The following is a 13,638-nucleotide window of genomic DNA, read 5'->3' as shown; positions in this document are numbered from 1 at the left end:
GCGATGCACGTAAATCGACATCCGAGATACGATTTTTACCCGTTTTCTCCATCAATATCATTGGACGGACATCTGTGGCGTTGCACGAGACGGACTCCCGACTGAAACGCGAGCCCAATAGGATTGGATTGAGGATCAATGTGACGAAGACAAGGTTCCTGTATGCCGGAGGCTTGGATTGTGATAGAGACCGCCTCGGAAGCAGAGTTTCGCATCGCAGTATCGCAAATGCACAACATATCGCATGCTTAACGAGTCTTGGAATATGCTAACAGAGGATGCCAAACACATCAGCATTTTGGAGTGGCGGGTGCTAAGCTGGAAAGCTGGAAGGATTCGATGGCTGGGGCACTTGATGAGGATGCCGGACTCATGCCCCACCAGGAAGGTACTTACAGCTAGCTTCTAGATTGGACCAAGCAACGTCGAATCTGTTGGAGATCGGAAGCAACCTGATTGGTCTTGTTAATGAGTGAAGTGCACAAGTGAAGTTAATGGAAAAAATCACTACATTCAAGCATAGAATATAATGTATAGATTTATTTTTTGGAAGATATATCATGGAAACACATGGCAATGTGGCTTGTTTAGCTGACATACCACATTGTGCTACATTCATATCACAACGTTGCATTATTATTATGCATCGCACACTAGCTACCTATGATGCCAATATACTATACAGGACTTTTTCTTATATTTTCCGAGATTCACAAGCGACCAATTAAATATTCAGACAGATACATAAGGCCATGTTGCCTTAATACTAGCAGGTTTATGCTAGATTCCGCTTCTACCTTCTAGCGTTCCGCCGCAACAGCCGATAAAACCTAGAGTTGCTTTCGGGAGATTCAAACACATCGTCATCACCGTTTGTCCACCGTGTAATGATTGGCTGCTCGTTGACGAACCGCTGGTAAGCGGCTGTATCGTCTGCCGCAATAACCGTACTTCTTTCGATGCGATCCTCATCGTCGCCGTTGGCAGGTCGGCCCTGGCAAGGGAACTCGATGCGCGAATAATCGTCCTGCACCTCGTCCGACTGGTAGCGGGAGCGCATAAACAGTGTCACCGCCATCGTGAAGGTGAATGCCGCCAGCGCTAAGCAATCGTTCGCGTCCAGGGACGGATCCGAGTACACGCGCTCATAGTTTTCCACGTACAATCGTCGCACAAAGTGTCGCAAGGGATAGTCCAACCGGGCACCGAAGACGGCATTTACGCCGTAGAAAATGCAGATGGCTCCAAAGATGACTGAGCGCGTGATCAGTATGATGGGAAGGGCCACAGTCAGGATGGCGCCTATCAGCATACCTCCCAACGCGACGTACCACGAAATATTGGGTAAAGTGTAAATGTTTCCATCTGTAAGAACATGTAAGAGGGAAAACGCGCAGATTGGAGTAAGGTTGCCCATTGCACCCGATTCTAGCATACTTACTTATCATACCGAACAGGGTCAGGCAGATGAGGTAGCCGGTCATAAACGAGCAGAATATCCTGCCAGCGACAGGCGCAAACAATCCCATCAAAAGCCCAACGATACAGCCCACAATCGCTCCTCCAACGATGAACAGCACAATCCATTCTAGGTCTAGCGGTTTATCGAGCACGTTAAGCGCTTCGACCGTGCCAAAAGCTCCCATCACGCCACCCGCCGCCAGACATTTAACGAAAAGCGGTAACCATCCGATGATCACTTCCAGCACCGCCACAATGGTCAGCAGAATGGCAAACACGCGCAGCGGTATATTCAACCCATAGCAGCCTGCCAGATTGAGGAACGGTTTGCACGAGTACGTGTGCGCCGGAACGTACAGCGCAAATCCTCGGTGCACGGGATCAATGACCGCAGTAACAAACACCATCCCACGGCCAGTAATACGGCCGTACTTGTGTCTGTTCGGTAACAGGGGTGCGTGCAAGGTATTCTGCCGACCGGACAGTTTTGCAGCCGTATAGCTTAGGAGCCGATTGATGGCGGCAAAGTAAGTCCGCTGCGAGAAGTCATGCGTAGGCATGATGTAGTAGTACGATTCGTATTCCAATCTTGCCTTTCCGCACCCATTCGGTGATCCCTGGAACGGTTTGGCGACTGAGGCTGCCGGCGTATCGACGATGATGATTTCCGGCGTGAGCGTTAGGTTGAGAATGGGTGATACTTCGACGGGGAACTCTAGGTTGCAGCCACCCGGTATCGGTGCGGAAGTGTTATACAGCATCAGTACCAACGAAACCCACACCGCCTGATGGGGGTTCAGATTAAACGCGTACAGATCCCCATCACCGTACATCAGAAGCCCAACGTTCTGTCCGGTAAGATGGCCTCCTTCAATTATGGAACTGTTGTAGCTGAGCGTAACATTGTACTCGAACGCGTTCAACTGTACCAGAGCGTAACCGATGCTTTGGGCATCATTTTTCGTAAGGTTTGCAATGTGGATACGCGTGTTCGAGTACGGCTGCAGAGTGATCTCGCGGTAATCGTTGATGTCGTTCGGCTTCAGTGCTACCGGGACGGTCAACTCCACGACCTCTCGAACTGTTATCGCCCGCCAAGCCATGCAGATAGGAAACAAAGTAAGTACCCAACGTAGGTAAAAATGAGGCTAGCATTTTACCGCTTACCTAGCTCCAACTTGGGTTGTTCGGTGCCGGAAATGTGGGAAACATCGTTAGCAATGGAAACGGACACGGTTAAGGCGAAAAACACAAATAAACAAAGAAACCAAACGAAGCACCGGACACCGTTGCGGGCCATCATTGTTGTTCTGCCCACAGCTCTTGCGAATTGTTTTGATTTGTTGATTGCTTCACTGACAGCAGTGTTGCCAGCTCTATCAACTAAGGCCTGATAAAATTATGTTTCAATCAAATTTAAAACATGCAGAAAAATATTGTTTTCACTCAAATCGATCAAATAATAAAAATTCAATGATTTTCCCATCAAAAAGGTTTAAATTAGAAATAAAAAAACACACGGCATTACGCGGATAAGATTGAATTGAGGCGGAGCGGATCGGAATTAGTCGCTGGTGTTCGCGATATGACAGCTGTCATCCGTCTTTGCCTTGCTGGTTCCGGTTTGCGGCTGTTCGTTCTCTTTCCGTGTCAGAAGTTCAACGAGGCAACACGCTTGTGTTTGGCCCGCCGTGAGCAAAAATGGTGAACCACCGTATTCCTTCGGTCTTCTCGAAGACCTACGTTACTCCGCGCCGTCCGTTCGAAAAGCCGCGTCTTGATGCGGAATTGAAGATTATCGGCCAGTACGGTCTGCGCAACAAGCGTGAGGTATGGCGCGTGAAGTACACGCTGGCCAAGATCCGCAAGGCTGCCCGTGAGTTGCTCACGCTGGAGGAGAAGGATGAAAAGCGTCTCTTCCAAGGTAAGGAAAATATAACACGCGGTGTGGGTTTTTTGTTGGTGCAGTTTGCGTTTCATTCATGATGAGTTACTATTACTTTCTGACACCTCTTGTCAGAATTTTGCTTGTTGAAAAAATAGTTACTGATAACATGCTTTTTCTAAGGACAAAAGTTAGGTTAGCGAGATTCCGCCGATCCACCACACACGTATTAATCCATCCATATTCTGCCCCGTAGGTAATGCCTTGTTGCGCCGTCTGGTGCGTATCGGTGTGCTGGACGAGTCCCGCATGAAGCTCGATTACGTTCTCGGTCTGAGAATCGAGGATTTCCTGGAGCGCCGTCTGCAGACGCAAGTGTTCAAGCTGGGACTGGCCAAGTCGTACCATCACGCACGCGTTCTCATCCGTCAGAGACACATTCGGTAAGTAGGAATCCACCGACGATATATGTGATGCATGGTGGTGAAGTATTAGGACAGTGGTCGGTTGATGTGTGCGGAGAAAAACCTTCAAGCTCTCATCGAAATACGTTTTGTGTGTCCAGTTCTGTAGAGAGATTTTGCACTGGTCTCGCACCGCTGCTAATGATCGTGAGTGCCACTTAGATTCTGTTTGGTCTGACGACCGATTGGTTTCTAACGCCTCACACAAATTCAATTCCCTTGGCACTGCTGCTCAAAGGTTTTTGGAGACCCCTTTGGATTGACGAAAGTTGTTCCACTAGGGTCCAGGAACCGCGGCATGATCGCCATTGCGAATTTGAATGTTCTCTGCTGAGAAGTTCTCGCCTGCCCTCGGAAGCTAGAGAGGGAAGTAGTCCTTCCACGCGAGCACACGATGCTAGAACGCATCATCATCATGGGCCGACAGATATTATTGCACATTAATAACCGTATGGATGAGGTAAACTTTAACCTAGCAAATGTTTTACTTTCCATGTATTATTACAAAGCTCTTTACTGTAGGAGAAAAAATGTATTTAACCATCAATTTCAACCAGCTCGATTTGTGTGCAGAACAGACAATTGCTTCTGAATTATTTGTATCTTTTATCTAAATTTGACTACCGTTTTCTCATTACGTGTCTTCTTGCTACTGCTCATAGATTCCCGAGAGGGTCTTATTTATATTGATCTATCAGTCATCCTTGCTATATTTAAGCAAATGCCCCATAAAAGGCGACCACGCTCTTACTGAGAATACCCTTCAATTCAGTTAGCAGTGCCATTTAATTTAATCGGGGTATATTATTTCAAATTAGGAACCTTTTCATGCCAGTTCTATACTTATGCAGGAAGAGGGCCGAAAAATATTGAAACATTGCATTGAAATATCATTTAATACAACTGTCTGACTGAGGGTCTTTCCAGCTACGGGTTAAATCAAGTTACATAGCTAGATATGGCAGGCCAAGACCTTTCGAGGTTATAGTGCCGAGGAAGAAGAAGAGGAGTAGCAATAAGCGCAACGAATGCATTCTTTTGCGGAAACTACAATGAGAGAATGAATTTTAATACAAAAAACATCAATCCTTGCTTTATTTCAAGCAAACGCCCCATAAAAAGGCGACCACGCTCTAACTGAGAATACCCTTCAATTCGGTTAGCAGTGCCATTTAAATTCATTGGGGTATATTACTTCAAATTAGGAACCTTTTCCTGCCAGTTCTATACTTATGCAGGAAGAGGGCCGAAAAATATTGGAACATTGCATTGAAATATCATTTAATACAACTGTCTGACTGACTCCAGATACGGTTTAACATAAGCCAGATATGGCAGGCCGAGACCTTTCGAGGTAATAGTGCCAAGGAAGAAGAAGAGGAGAAACAATTAGCACAACGAATGCATTATTTTGCGGAAACTACAATGAGAGAATGAATTTTAATACAAAAAATATCAATCCTTGCTTTATTTCAAGCAAACGCCCCATAAAAAGGCGACCACGCTCTAACTGAGAATACCCTTCAATTCGGTTAGCAGTGCCATTTAAATTCACTGGGGTATATTATTTCAAATTAGGAACCTTTTCATGCCAGTTCTATACTTATGCAGGAAGAGGGCCGAAAAATATTGAAACACATTTATACCAGATCACGATATAAATTTTACGTAAACTTGCGTCTTACATATTTCTATATCCATTCCATTAAAGTAAACGGTTATGTGTCAGAAGCAATTGTCAGTTAATTTTTCACAAATTTAAGCCGCTTGTTTATTGAAGGTTAATTGTAAATTTTCGCTCCGCATTAAAAGCAGCTTCTATTTCTTCTGTCCAACCGGGGGTTTAATATTTGTATTGCATTTTCTTCCACAGTGTCCGCAAGCAGGTCGTGAACATTCCTTCGTTCATCGTCCGTCTGGATTCGCAGAAGCACATTGACTTCTCGCTGAAGTCACCGTTCGGTGGTGGCCGTCCGGGTCGCGTCAAGAGGAAGAACCTGAAGAAGGGCCAGGGCGGCAGCGGTGCTGCTGAAGAGGAGGAAGAAGATTAAGCCTTCGCCATTTCTGTTGCACAACATCTCGCTGTTGTTGCTGCTGCTGCTTCGCGAAATGCAATAAAAACATAAACTACAAGAGACGTAAAATACGATCGAAAGGAAAATTTTATCCATGAAACATTCATCCGAAAAACAGGCTAATATGGCCACAGCTAAAATTACTAATTCTTCGCACACGGCTCTACAATCTCCAAAGGTATTGGACTGCCAATTTAGGCTTTCTTTTGATTTTATGTGTAGCTGGATTGGGACTTGACCCACGATCCTGTCGTATGAAGGTTGGCGCCACCATCGTCTCGGTCACCGAATCATAGCTTCGTTTCCGGTCTTTCGATACCTTAGCGATCAGTTGGTTCCAGTTGATTTGTGGATTCCGTTGGGTTTTATGCTTGACGAAGAGACGAATCACTGGCTGGGCTCCGTTCAAGTAATTGTCCATAACCTCTGAACTAGCTGTAAAACAACACCCACATTGTATAATATCTTTTTCTCGGTATAGCTTGACGCCTGGGCAATTAAACGCCCTTACAAGATATTGAATAAGTCTGATCAGATATTTGTACTATTCTATAGAAGAGAGAAAAGGTATTGTAAAAGCCGAGCTTTTACTATCGTCAGTGACCCTATCTCACTTCACTTTGGGAAAAATACAAATAGCTAATACCGTATTGTGCTGTGAAAAAGGCTATCGTAAAATGTATACAATTGTATTTCTTCTAATTATTTCCATTTGTTAGATTTACGATTGAAAAAAATAAAATAATGCATGCACATTGCGTTAGTTTGTTTTGAAACAAATAATGTTAAATGCTACGATGAAAATTAACAATCTTTTATGGGCTCCATACAAGCCAATATTCTTTTCAACTTGGTAGTAGATAGGAGAAAAATTATTAATATTATAAAGCCATGATATAGCAAATATTTTAACGTTTTTGGAAGAACTGAAATATTGAATGGGGCGAACCTTTGGCATTGTGGATAGCAACTCCAGTGATGCGCACGACAGGAAAGGATTTGGGAAGAATCCTTGCAGGAGGATTATTCGAAAAAACGTGGATAAATCCAGTCAAGGTAAAAATCAAGTCACTTTAGCCCAGGCAAAAATAGAAACATTAAACTAATCAAAAACTCAAATTTAGACCAGTTGCAGTCGGATGGGAATGATACTGTTCCGCTTGCGGAGCGGAATAAATCTCTCGCTCGTTCGCTCTCTTTCTCTCTCTCTGTTCGCTTCCAATCCGAACGCCCATCACTAACGCCGAACAGCGGTTAGCCGGAGTGAGAAACGTCGTACGTTCGCGTAGAAGAAAATTCAGTTTTTCGACGTAATTTAGCACCTTTTTCCTAGCCGTCGGTATTGCCAAGCGTTTCGGTTTACTTCTACGTGCAAGTAAAGCATGCAACACACTGCGGTGCGTGAATATTTGGCCCGAAAAGCGAGTGCAAAGTAACGCCTGGCCGGAGACGTGCGTAAAACCGGCGAAGCACCAGAAGCGTGAAGCTGGTTTTTGTATCGCGTATTGATAGTAGTGGTAGAGAGTGGCTGCCTATCTTCCCTGCCTGCCGTCGTGTGGTGGTGGTGTCGTCGCCCGTGTAAAAGAGCTTACACAGTCGCGTTAACTGAAGGAGAGAAGAAAGATGGCCGATGGTGTAGAGATAGATCTGTACGCCGACGATTTAGACCAGGAGTATGGACAAAATAACGTAAGTAGCAGTGAAATGCATGGAGTGCTTTAATTGCGGCACAGGTTACTGCGATAGATAAAATGTCGGCCCCCACACGCTTTGGTTGCAAGCGAGAGCGCTTGTGGGCATTGTACGTGTGTTTGTGTGTGTGTGTGTGAGTGTGCGTCCGAGTGGAGAATTAAATGTTGTTTGTGCAGATAGGAATGAAAATTAGGAATAAGGTATGTAAGCAAGGATTTGGGTTGTTTATAGCAGTGTGTGGTTCTTTTACTTGCAGGATGATTTCGGGGCCGATAGTGGCGACCTGTACGACGATGTAATCGTACCTTCCGGTGACCGCAACAATGCGGGCAGAGGGCCGTCTATCGATCGCGGCGAAGGAGTCGATACGAATGGGTCGTATCACCATCATCCTGGCGCTTGGTCAATCAGCCACATTCCACGCCGTCATCAGCTGTACGTGGGCAATCTGCCCTGGTGGACGACGGACCAGGACATAACGGATTCGGTGGCGGACGTTGGCGTCAACGACTTCCAGGAGGTGAAGTTTTTCGAGAACCGGGCCAATGGTCAGTCGAAGGGGTTTTGCGTGATTTCGCTCGGTTCGGAGAACAGTTTGCGTCTGGTGATGGACCGGCTACCGAAGAAAGAATTGCACGGTCAGAATCCGGTGGTGACGATGCCCACCAAGCAAGCGCTTAATCAGTTCGAGAGCCAACAAAAGACGCGACCAACGCCACCGGCCCCGGGACAAACAAACGGGCCACGGCCACCAGTGCCGGGCATGCCGATGGGTGGTCCAGGCGGTCCGGGCGGTCCCGGTGGCGGTGGACATGGAGGGCCAGGTATGGGAGGCCCGGGAGGACCGGGACCGGGCGGACCCGGTGGCCCAGGTGGCATGGGAGGACCCGGTGGTCCGCAGCCGCGCATGATGAATCCGAACATGCCACCGGGAATGCGTCCGCCGCATCCACACATGTCGGGGCCGATGCACATGCAAGGGCCACATGGCGGACCGGGCGGTCCGCCAAGACCGCAGGTAAGTGTCCGGATAAGTGTGATGATTCGATGCATAAGTTTCACCGTCCACCCCGCAAACGTTTTTCGTAGGGACCACCAATGCATCAAGGGAATGGACCACCGCAGCAACCGCCCCGATTCCAGAATCAAAACCAATGGAACGGTCCACCACGTATGAACGGTCCGCGACCGGGCGGCCCGGGGGGTCCAGGCCCAATGCAGCACAGGCCGCAAATGGCAAGTTATCCGTAGCCTTTGGTCTTGCTCGCTTCATTTTATCATCATCCCACTAGCAGTAAGCATGTAGTTGGAATGTGCAGCTACTAACGGCTCGGTTTTTCTTTTTTGCTGCCTTTACTTATAGTTCCAAGGACCTCCGAACGGTATGCCACGCGGGCCACGTCCCGAATGGAACAGGCCCCCGATGCACGGTGGTTATCCACCGGGGCATCCGGGCGGCCCTGGGCAGGGACCACCGCACATGCAGGGCGGTCCACATGGTCCCCGTGCTCCGCATCACGGCTCGATGGGAGGTCCTCCAGGGCCACAAGGTCCCGCTCCGCACGTAAACCCTGCGTTCTTTAATCAAGGCGGAGGGCCACCGAACCATCCGAACGGCGGTGGCCCAGTAGGACCACCGCACGGACCCCAAGGACAAGGCGGAGGACCACCACAGCACTTCAACCCACAAGGTGGTGGAGCTCCACGCGGTGCACCCTGGCCCGTACAGGGCGGTAAGCCTCCCGGTGCACCGGGCGGCTTTCCGGAGCATCCCATCACACCGCAGCTGAGCGAAGCCGAGTTTGAAGAGATTATGACCAGAAACCGTACCGTTAGCAGTTCCGCCATTGCAAGGTATGCAAGTTATGCCACCCACGTTCATTTCCACTCCCATTTCATTTTGCTCGTGTGGTTCAATGTTTCAGAGCCGTATCGGATGCCGCCGCTGGGGAATATTCGAGCGCAACGGAAACACTCGAGACTGCGATCTCGCTCATCAAACAGTCGAAGGTGGCCCAGGACGAACGGTGCAAAATACTGATCGTTTCACTGCAGGACACGCTGCATGGCATCGAGACAAAGAGCTACACCCGTCGGGAGCGGTCCCGGTCGCGCGAACGCTCGCACAGACGCCAGCGCCGAGAGCGGTCCACATCACGCTACCGGGAAAGATCGCGCGACCGCGAACGGGATCGTGAACGTGATCGGGATCGCGATCGTGAACGTGACGGGTAGGTACCCTCATCGCAGCAAGACATTTTGACAGTATTTGTTGGCACTTTTCTTGATATCTGTAAAGGACTATTTCAACCAAAGTGTATGAACAGCAGTCTGGGTTTTTTGTGGGTAGTCAAATTGACGGGTTAAAGCATTGTTGCTCATTTCAATGCTTACTAGATGTCACTACACTCACATTGTGTGTTGCGATCCTGAGCTACTCCATTCCCACAGGTGACAAACAAGCACACAAAGCGTTAAAACATAGTGGATCTGCTAGCTCAGAAGATACAAATTCAAAGCAGAGTTGTCCAAGAAATGGTCGTGAGAGAGGAGTTAATCATCCTGGCATACGTTTAGGTTTGGAAACAAGTTTACTCACCTAATCCGTTAACTAGTGATGGGCAAAATGAGTCAGAATGAGTGAATGTCTTAAATCTTAGCAATGAATTAGGTGATTTATAGCATCTCTCTCTTCTTGGCCTAAAGACCTCTTAGGTCATGTCTGCCATTTCTGGCTTAAGAGACTTAATGAGACCAAGCAGTCTGATCGTCAGTCCTCATTACGGGGTATGAAGACCGGTGCCACTATCACCGGGCCGCCCGCAAATCATCACGAAGAGTTATTTCAACTCACTTGTGATTTAATACTCCGTGCCAACTAACCACTCACTCACTACGTTTTAGCTCACTCACTACGTTTCAACTCACTCGTGAGTTAAATATCGCTTCGATAAATTAAAACACGAGAGCACGATGATTTCAGTCAATAAAATTTGTGTTCGAAATCAAAGTAATGTAAACGTGAGATAAAACGAGGTGAGTGAGTGAAAACGAGGTGAGTGAGTGAGGCTAGTCGGCACGGAGAGTTTAATCATTCCTCCAGATTCAACTCTTAAAGAGTGAGTATAAGATTTAACTCATTCATTCTGATTTAATTCACGTTACTGAGTGGTTTTTTCCCATCACTACCGATAACTATCTATCTTATAAGAGTTCTTAGATAGATGGAAAAAGGAACGTGTCTGTATCGAGGAAGTTTAACGGACGCTAGGACGGGAGGAAGTATTGTTGAAGGGAGTAGCAGTCACGACGACTAAGGATAGCAAGGAAAACAGTAGATGAGGTGGAAAAATCAATTTTAACCGATAATTTGCGCATGGAAAGATAGAAACTCAGCTAGGATCAGGCCAGTTGTCGATGATTTCATTATTTTGACTAATTTGTCACATTCATCGTCGAAGAACTTTTGCTTCCATAGGAAAAAATATCAAAGGGACAGTTGCAATATCCTTCTACCACGGTTACGAAATTTCCATCGGATGTTTAAATTTTCCTTTACAGAAATGAAAAGTGCTGCTTACATTTACAAATTATGTCATAAAACCCTGTAAAATATTCCCCCATTCGATATGCCCGTGGTCGTGGTGGTAATTATTCCCTCTCTCTCTTTTATTCTAATTACTCGTGTGTTTTTTTTTGTTGCGGTTGCTAGCTCCCGTCGTTCCCGCCCTAGGAAATCTCCCGAACCGGCCACCGATAATGCGACGGACAGCTCCTCCAAGCGCTACTACAATGAGGATCGCTACCGTTCGTCGGACCGCGAGCGGGAACGCGACCGTGATCGGGAGCGCCGCGAAGATCACCGGTCCCGGCATTAAAAGCACCTGAGAATGTGTGTGTGATTGTGTCGTTGTTCCCTCCCACCTCCCCCCCCCTCCTTCTTTTGTTCACACGCTATTTTTTTTTTCAAGTTTCATGCAGCAAATGCATTTAAGGCCTTTAGTCGGTCTTTAGAGAAAGTTCTGTTTCGCCCTCACTCTCTCCACCCTCTCCCTCCCTTGCGGGGGAGGAATGGAACTCATGATCGATTGTATCGATTCCAGAGGTGTTATCATCTGCTGCAAATGCTATGTTGCTGGAAAAGTGTTTCACAATTATTTTTTTTGTTTTGAAATGAAAAACAATTCAATTATTATTTTTACCGATGTATGGTTTTACCTTTCCGTCGGTGAAGTGCAAACGCGTGTAGCGCGAGAAGCCGAGTGAACTGTCCACATATTTTAAATGGATGGCTCGAAGAAGAACAAGAATCTTTATCCGTTTGCTGTGTTGTTTGTTTGAGTGGTGTGTCCAGTGAGAGGGAGGTGACGACGAAAGCAAGCAAGCACCCTTTTAATTCCAAATAAATTGTAACGTCTATTGTACGCGCGCGCGCGAATACAAAATGAGATGCGATGAGCACGCGGTGGTGGAAGAATCGTCGGCAGACGCGCTGTTTGCTGCTGGCTGCGGACCTCCACCACTCACTAACTAGGAAAATTAAGCGCCACGGGTGGTTCAGGTGGTTCAGCCATTCGTTATTGGCGCTCTATCTGCTGACAAAGATTTGTAGCGAGCGTGTGGAAACCCAACCATACACCCTCTCGCTCCCAACACACGACCAACCACCAATCATACTCCGGCGTATGCTCTGTTGCTCTGGTGAGTTCATCGTCCAGCTTGCCGGTGTGTCCTGCTGCCGCACAACGACCGATCCAGCCGACCGAAGAGTGGTGTTCTGCAGCAGCCAGCCCGGACATGATGGTCCCTACTGCTACGTCTCGCTACAGATCCGCAAAGAAGATTGTAACTCACATGCCCCCCCCCCCTTTTTAAGTCAATAATTATAAACGTAATCAGAGAGAACAAAAAAAAAAAAAGAAACAAAAACCCATTGTTCAAACTTTGTGTGTATCGTGTTGTTGTATTCTATTCCCACCATTTTATTATTATACTTTAGAGAGCGAGTGAAGGATAGAGGACGTAAACTAATGTATTTTGTACGATAGCGATCAACTGTTACTACTTTAAGCTGCAAGACTGTATGTGGGACACGTGTAAAACCGGTAGCCTGCTCTTATGGCATATACTTGGCGCGACTTATTTATGTACAATGATCTTATACAAGCGATCAGCTACGATTTTTTGTTTTCTATTATTTGTATGTAGTAGCCTTCGGCTTAACAGTTTTAAATCTGTGATAGATGCACTCGCCGTGTGTGTTTGTGTGCACGAAACTACTTTTTACCACACCCCGCCAAGCGTGTGTGCAGTTATTATAGATTGTAATGCGCGATGACTGTAAATTTTTATACACCGATTAGACGAATTTTGTAGCTTTTTTATTATAGGTTAAACAAACGCAAAATGTAAATCGATATGTTTAGAATACTACCGAGCATTATTTGTGTGGCAAAACAGAACTGTTGTTTGCGCCACTTGCCAACTTGTCCACGTTGGACGATGTAACGGACGAGGATCGTAATAAGGCGCATTTTCTCTTGAGCCAGGCACAGTGTGTCCCAAGGAATCTGCTTTTTTTGGTACTTGGCGGGGAAAAGCGGTGCTTCGAATCGGAACCTAGATTGTGTAAGAAACACACATCGAAGCAAACTGTCAGCAAGAAATGGTCCCTTATTAGTACGGAAAGCTCTCTACCCCAGCGTAATGTATAGAGTCGCACCAGTAGATGTTTAAACGCATGATTGTGTACCCCGTTTGAAAGAATTTGTACAGTTCGTTCCATAATCTGTAAGGAGTTGGACTTGCACGAAGGAAGAAGCAGCTGACGAGTAAGACTGAACCTCCATTCTCAATTTGTATCCCCACATGGCGAAAGCACCTCGATCGATTGGTCGATGGTTTTATTTTAATATCATTGTTGTGAACTCGTAGTTTAGTAAATCCACTATTAATATATACACACACACGCACACCCACAGACACAGCGAAACGAAAGCGAGATGAAGCCTAAAGTAGAGTATATCGATCAACATCGTTGCAGGGTTCGCCTCGTTCGAAG

The 13,638-nt window shown here is 46.7% G+C and overlaps 3 protein-coding genes across 6 annotated transcripts; 2 read left to right on the top strand and 1 right to left on the bottom strand.

Annotated features, from left to right (window-relative positions):
- Nucleotides 1-518: 518 nt before the first annotated feature.
- Nucleotides 519-2,813, bottom strand: LOC118509677 (transmembrane 7 superfamily member 3-like). Its single transcript, XM_036050712.1, has 3 exons — nt 2,629-2,813; nt 1,442-2,542; nt 519-1,365 (listed from the first exon to the last, which is right to left on the bottom strand). The coding sequence occupies exons 1-3, from the start codon at nt 2,762-2,764 to the stop codon at nt 794-796; spliced, it is 1,809 nt and encodes a 602-aa protein (XP_035906605.1). The 5' UTR covers nt 2,765-2,813; the 3' UTR covers nt 519-793.
- A 260-nt stretch (nt 2,814-3,073) lies between these two features.
- Nucleotides 3,074-5,957, top strand: LOC118509763 (40S ribosomal protein S9). Of its 3 annotated transcripts, XR_004905920.1 has the most exons (4): nt 3,074-3,385; nt 3,603-3,789; nt 3,912-4,270; nt 5,684-5,956. XR_004905920.1 is itself a non-coding variant. In XM_036050894.1 (3 exons), exons 1-3 carry the CDS (start codon nt 3,163-3,165, stop codon nt 5,859-5,861), a joined length of 588 nt encoding a protein of 195 aa, XP_035906787.1. In that variant the 5' UTR covers nt 3,083-3,162; the 3' UTR covers nt 5,862-5,957. The 3 variants fall into 3 exon arrangements, 1 of the variants encoding a protein (XP_035906787.1); XR_004905921.1 differs by having other exon boundaries at nt 3,603-4,270; nt 5,684-5,948; XM_036050894.1 differs by lacking the exon at nt 3,912-4,270 and having other exon boundaries at nt 3,083-3,385; nt 5,684-5,957.
- A 1,148-nt stretch (nt 5,958-7,105) lies between these two features.
- On the top strand, nt 7,106-13,304 carry LOC118509672 (cleavage and polyadenylation specificity factor subunit CG7185). 2 transcript variants are annotated; one of them, XM_036050672.1, is made up of 6 exons: nt 7,147-7,574; nt 7,834-8,595; nt 8,667-8,813; nt 8,941-9,431; nt 9,503-9,808; nt 11,290-13,304. In XM_036050672.1, the coding sequence occupies exons 1-6, from the start codon at nt 7,509-7,511 to the stop codon at nt 11,453-11,455; spliced, it is 1,938 nt and encodes a 645-aa protein (XP_035906565.1). In that variant the 5' UTR covers nt 7,147-7,508; the 3' UTR covers nt 11,456-13,304. The 2 variants fall into 2 exon arrangements, with proteins under 2 accessions (XP_035906568.1, XP_035906565.1); XM_036050675.1 differs by lacking the exon at nt 8,667-8,813 and having other exon boundaries at nt 7,106-7,574.
- Nucleotides 13,305-13,638: the final 334 nt, after the last annotated feature.

This window comes from Anopheles stephensi, chromosome 3 (genome assembly GCF_013141755.1).
Source record: "Anopheles stephensi strain Indian chromosome 3, UCI_ANSTEP_V1.0, whole genome shotgun sequence".
In the NCBI taxonomy this organism is placed as follows: Eukaryota; Metazoa; Arthropoda; class Insecta; order Diptera; family Culicidae; genus Anopheles; species Anopheles stephensi.
The sequence above is the reverse complement of the archived record's forward strand: the minus strand, read 5'-3'. Positions and strand labels throughout refer to the sequence as shown.

Excerpts from the sequence above, each read along its gene's own strand:
- LOC118509672 (XM_036050672.1), top strand. The coding sequence starts at position 7,509 with ATGGCCGATGGTGTAGAGATAGATCTGTACGCCGACGATTTAGACCAG. Across the intron at positions 8,814-8,940 it reads TGCAGCACAGGCCGCAAATG|TTCCAAGGACCTCCGAACGG; the intron begins GCAAGTTATCCG and ends CTTTACTTATAG. Across the intron at positions 9,432-9,502 it reads AGCAGTTCCGCCATTGCAAG|AGCCGTATCGGATGCCGCCG; the intron begins GTATGCAAGTTA and ends TCAATGTTTCAG.
- LOC118509677 (XM_036050712.1), bottom strand. The coding sequence starts at position 2,764 with ATGATGGCCCGCAACGGTGTCCGGTGCTTCGTTTGGTTTCTTTGTTTA. Across the intron at positions 2,543-2,628 it reads ACAACCCAAGTTGGAGCTAG|TTCGAGAGGTCGTGGAGTTG; the intron begins GTAAGCGGTAAA and ends GGGCGATAACAG. Across the intron at positions 1,366-1,441 it reads GACCCTGTTCGGTATGATAA|ATGGAAACATTTACACTTTA; the intron begins GTAAGTATGCTA and ends ATGTTCTTACAG.
- LOC118509763 (XM_036050894.1), top strand. The coding sequence starts at position 3,163 with ATGGTGAACCACCGTATTCCTTCGGTCTTCTCGAAGACCTACGTTACT. Across the intron at positions 3,386-3,602 it reads TGAAAAGCGTCTCTTCCAAG|GTAATGCCTTGTTGCGCCGT; the intron begins GTAAGGAAAATA and ends TCTGCCCCGTAG. Across the intron at positions 3,790-5,683 it reads ATCCGTCAGAGACACATTCG|TGTCCGCAAGCAGGTCGTGA; the intron begins GTAAGTAGGAAT and ends TTTCTTCCACAG.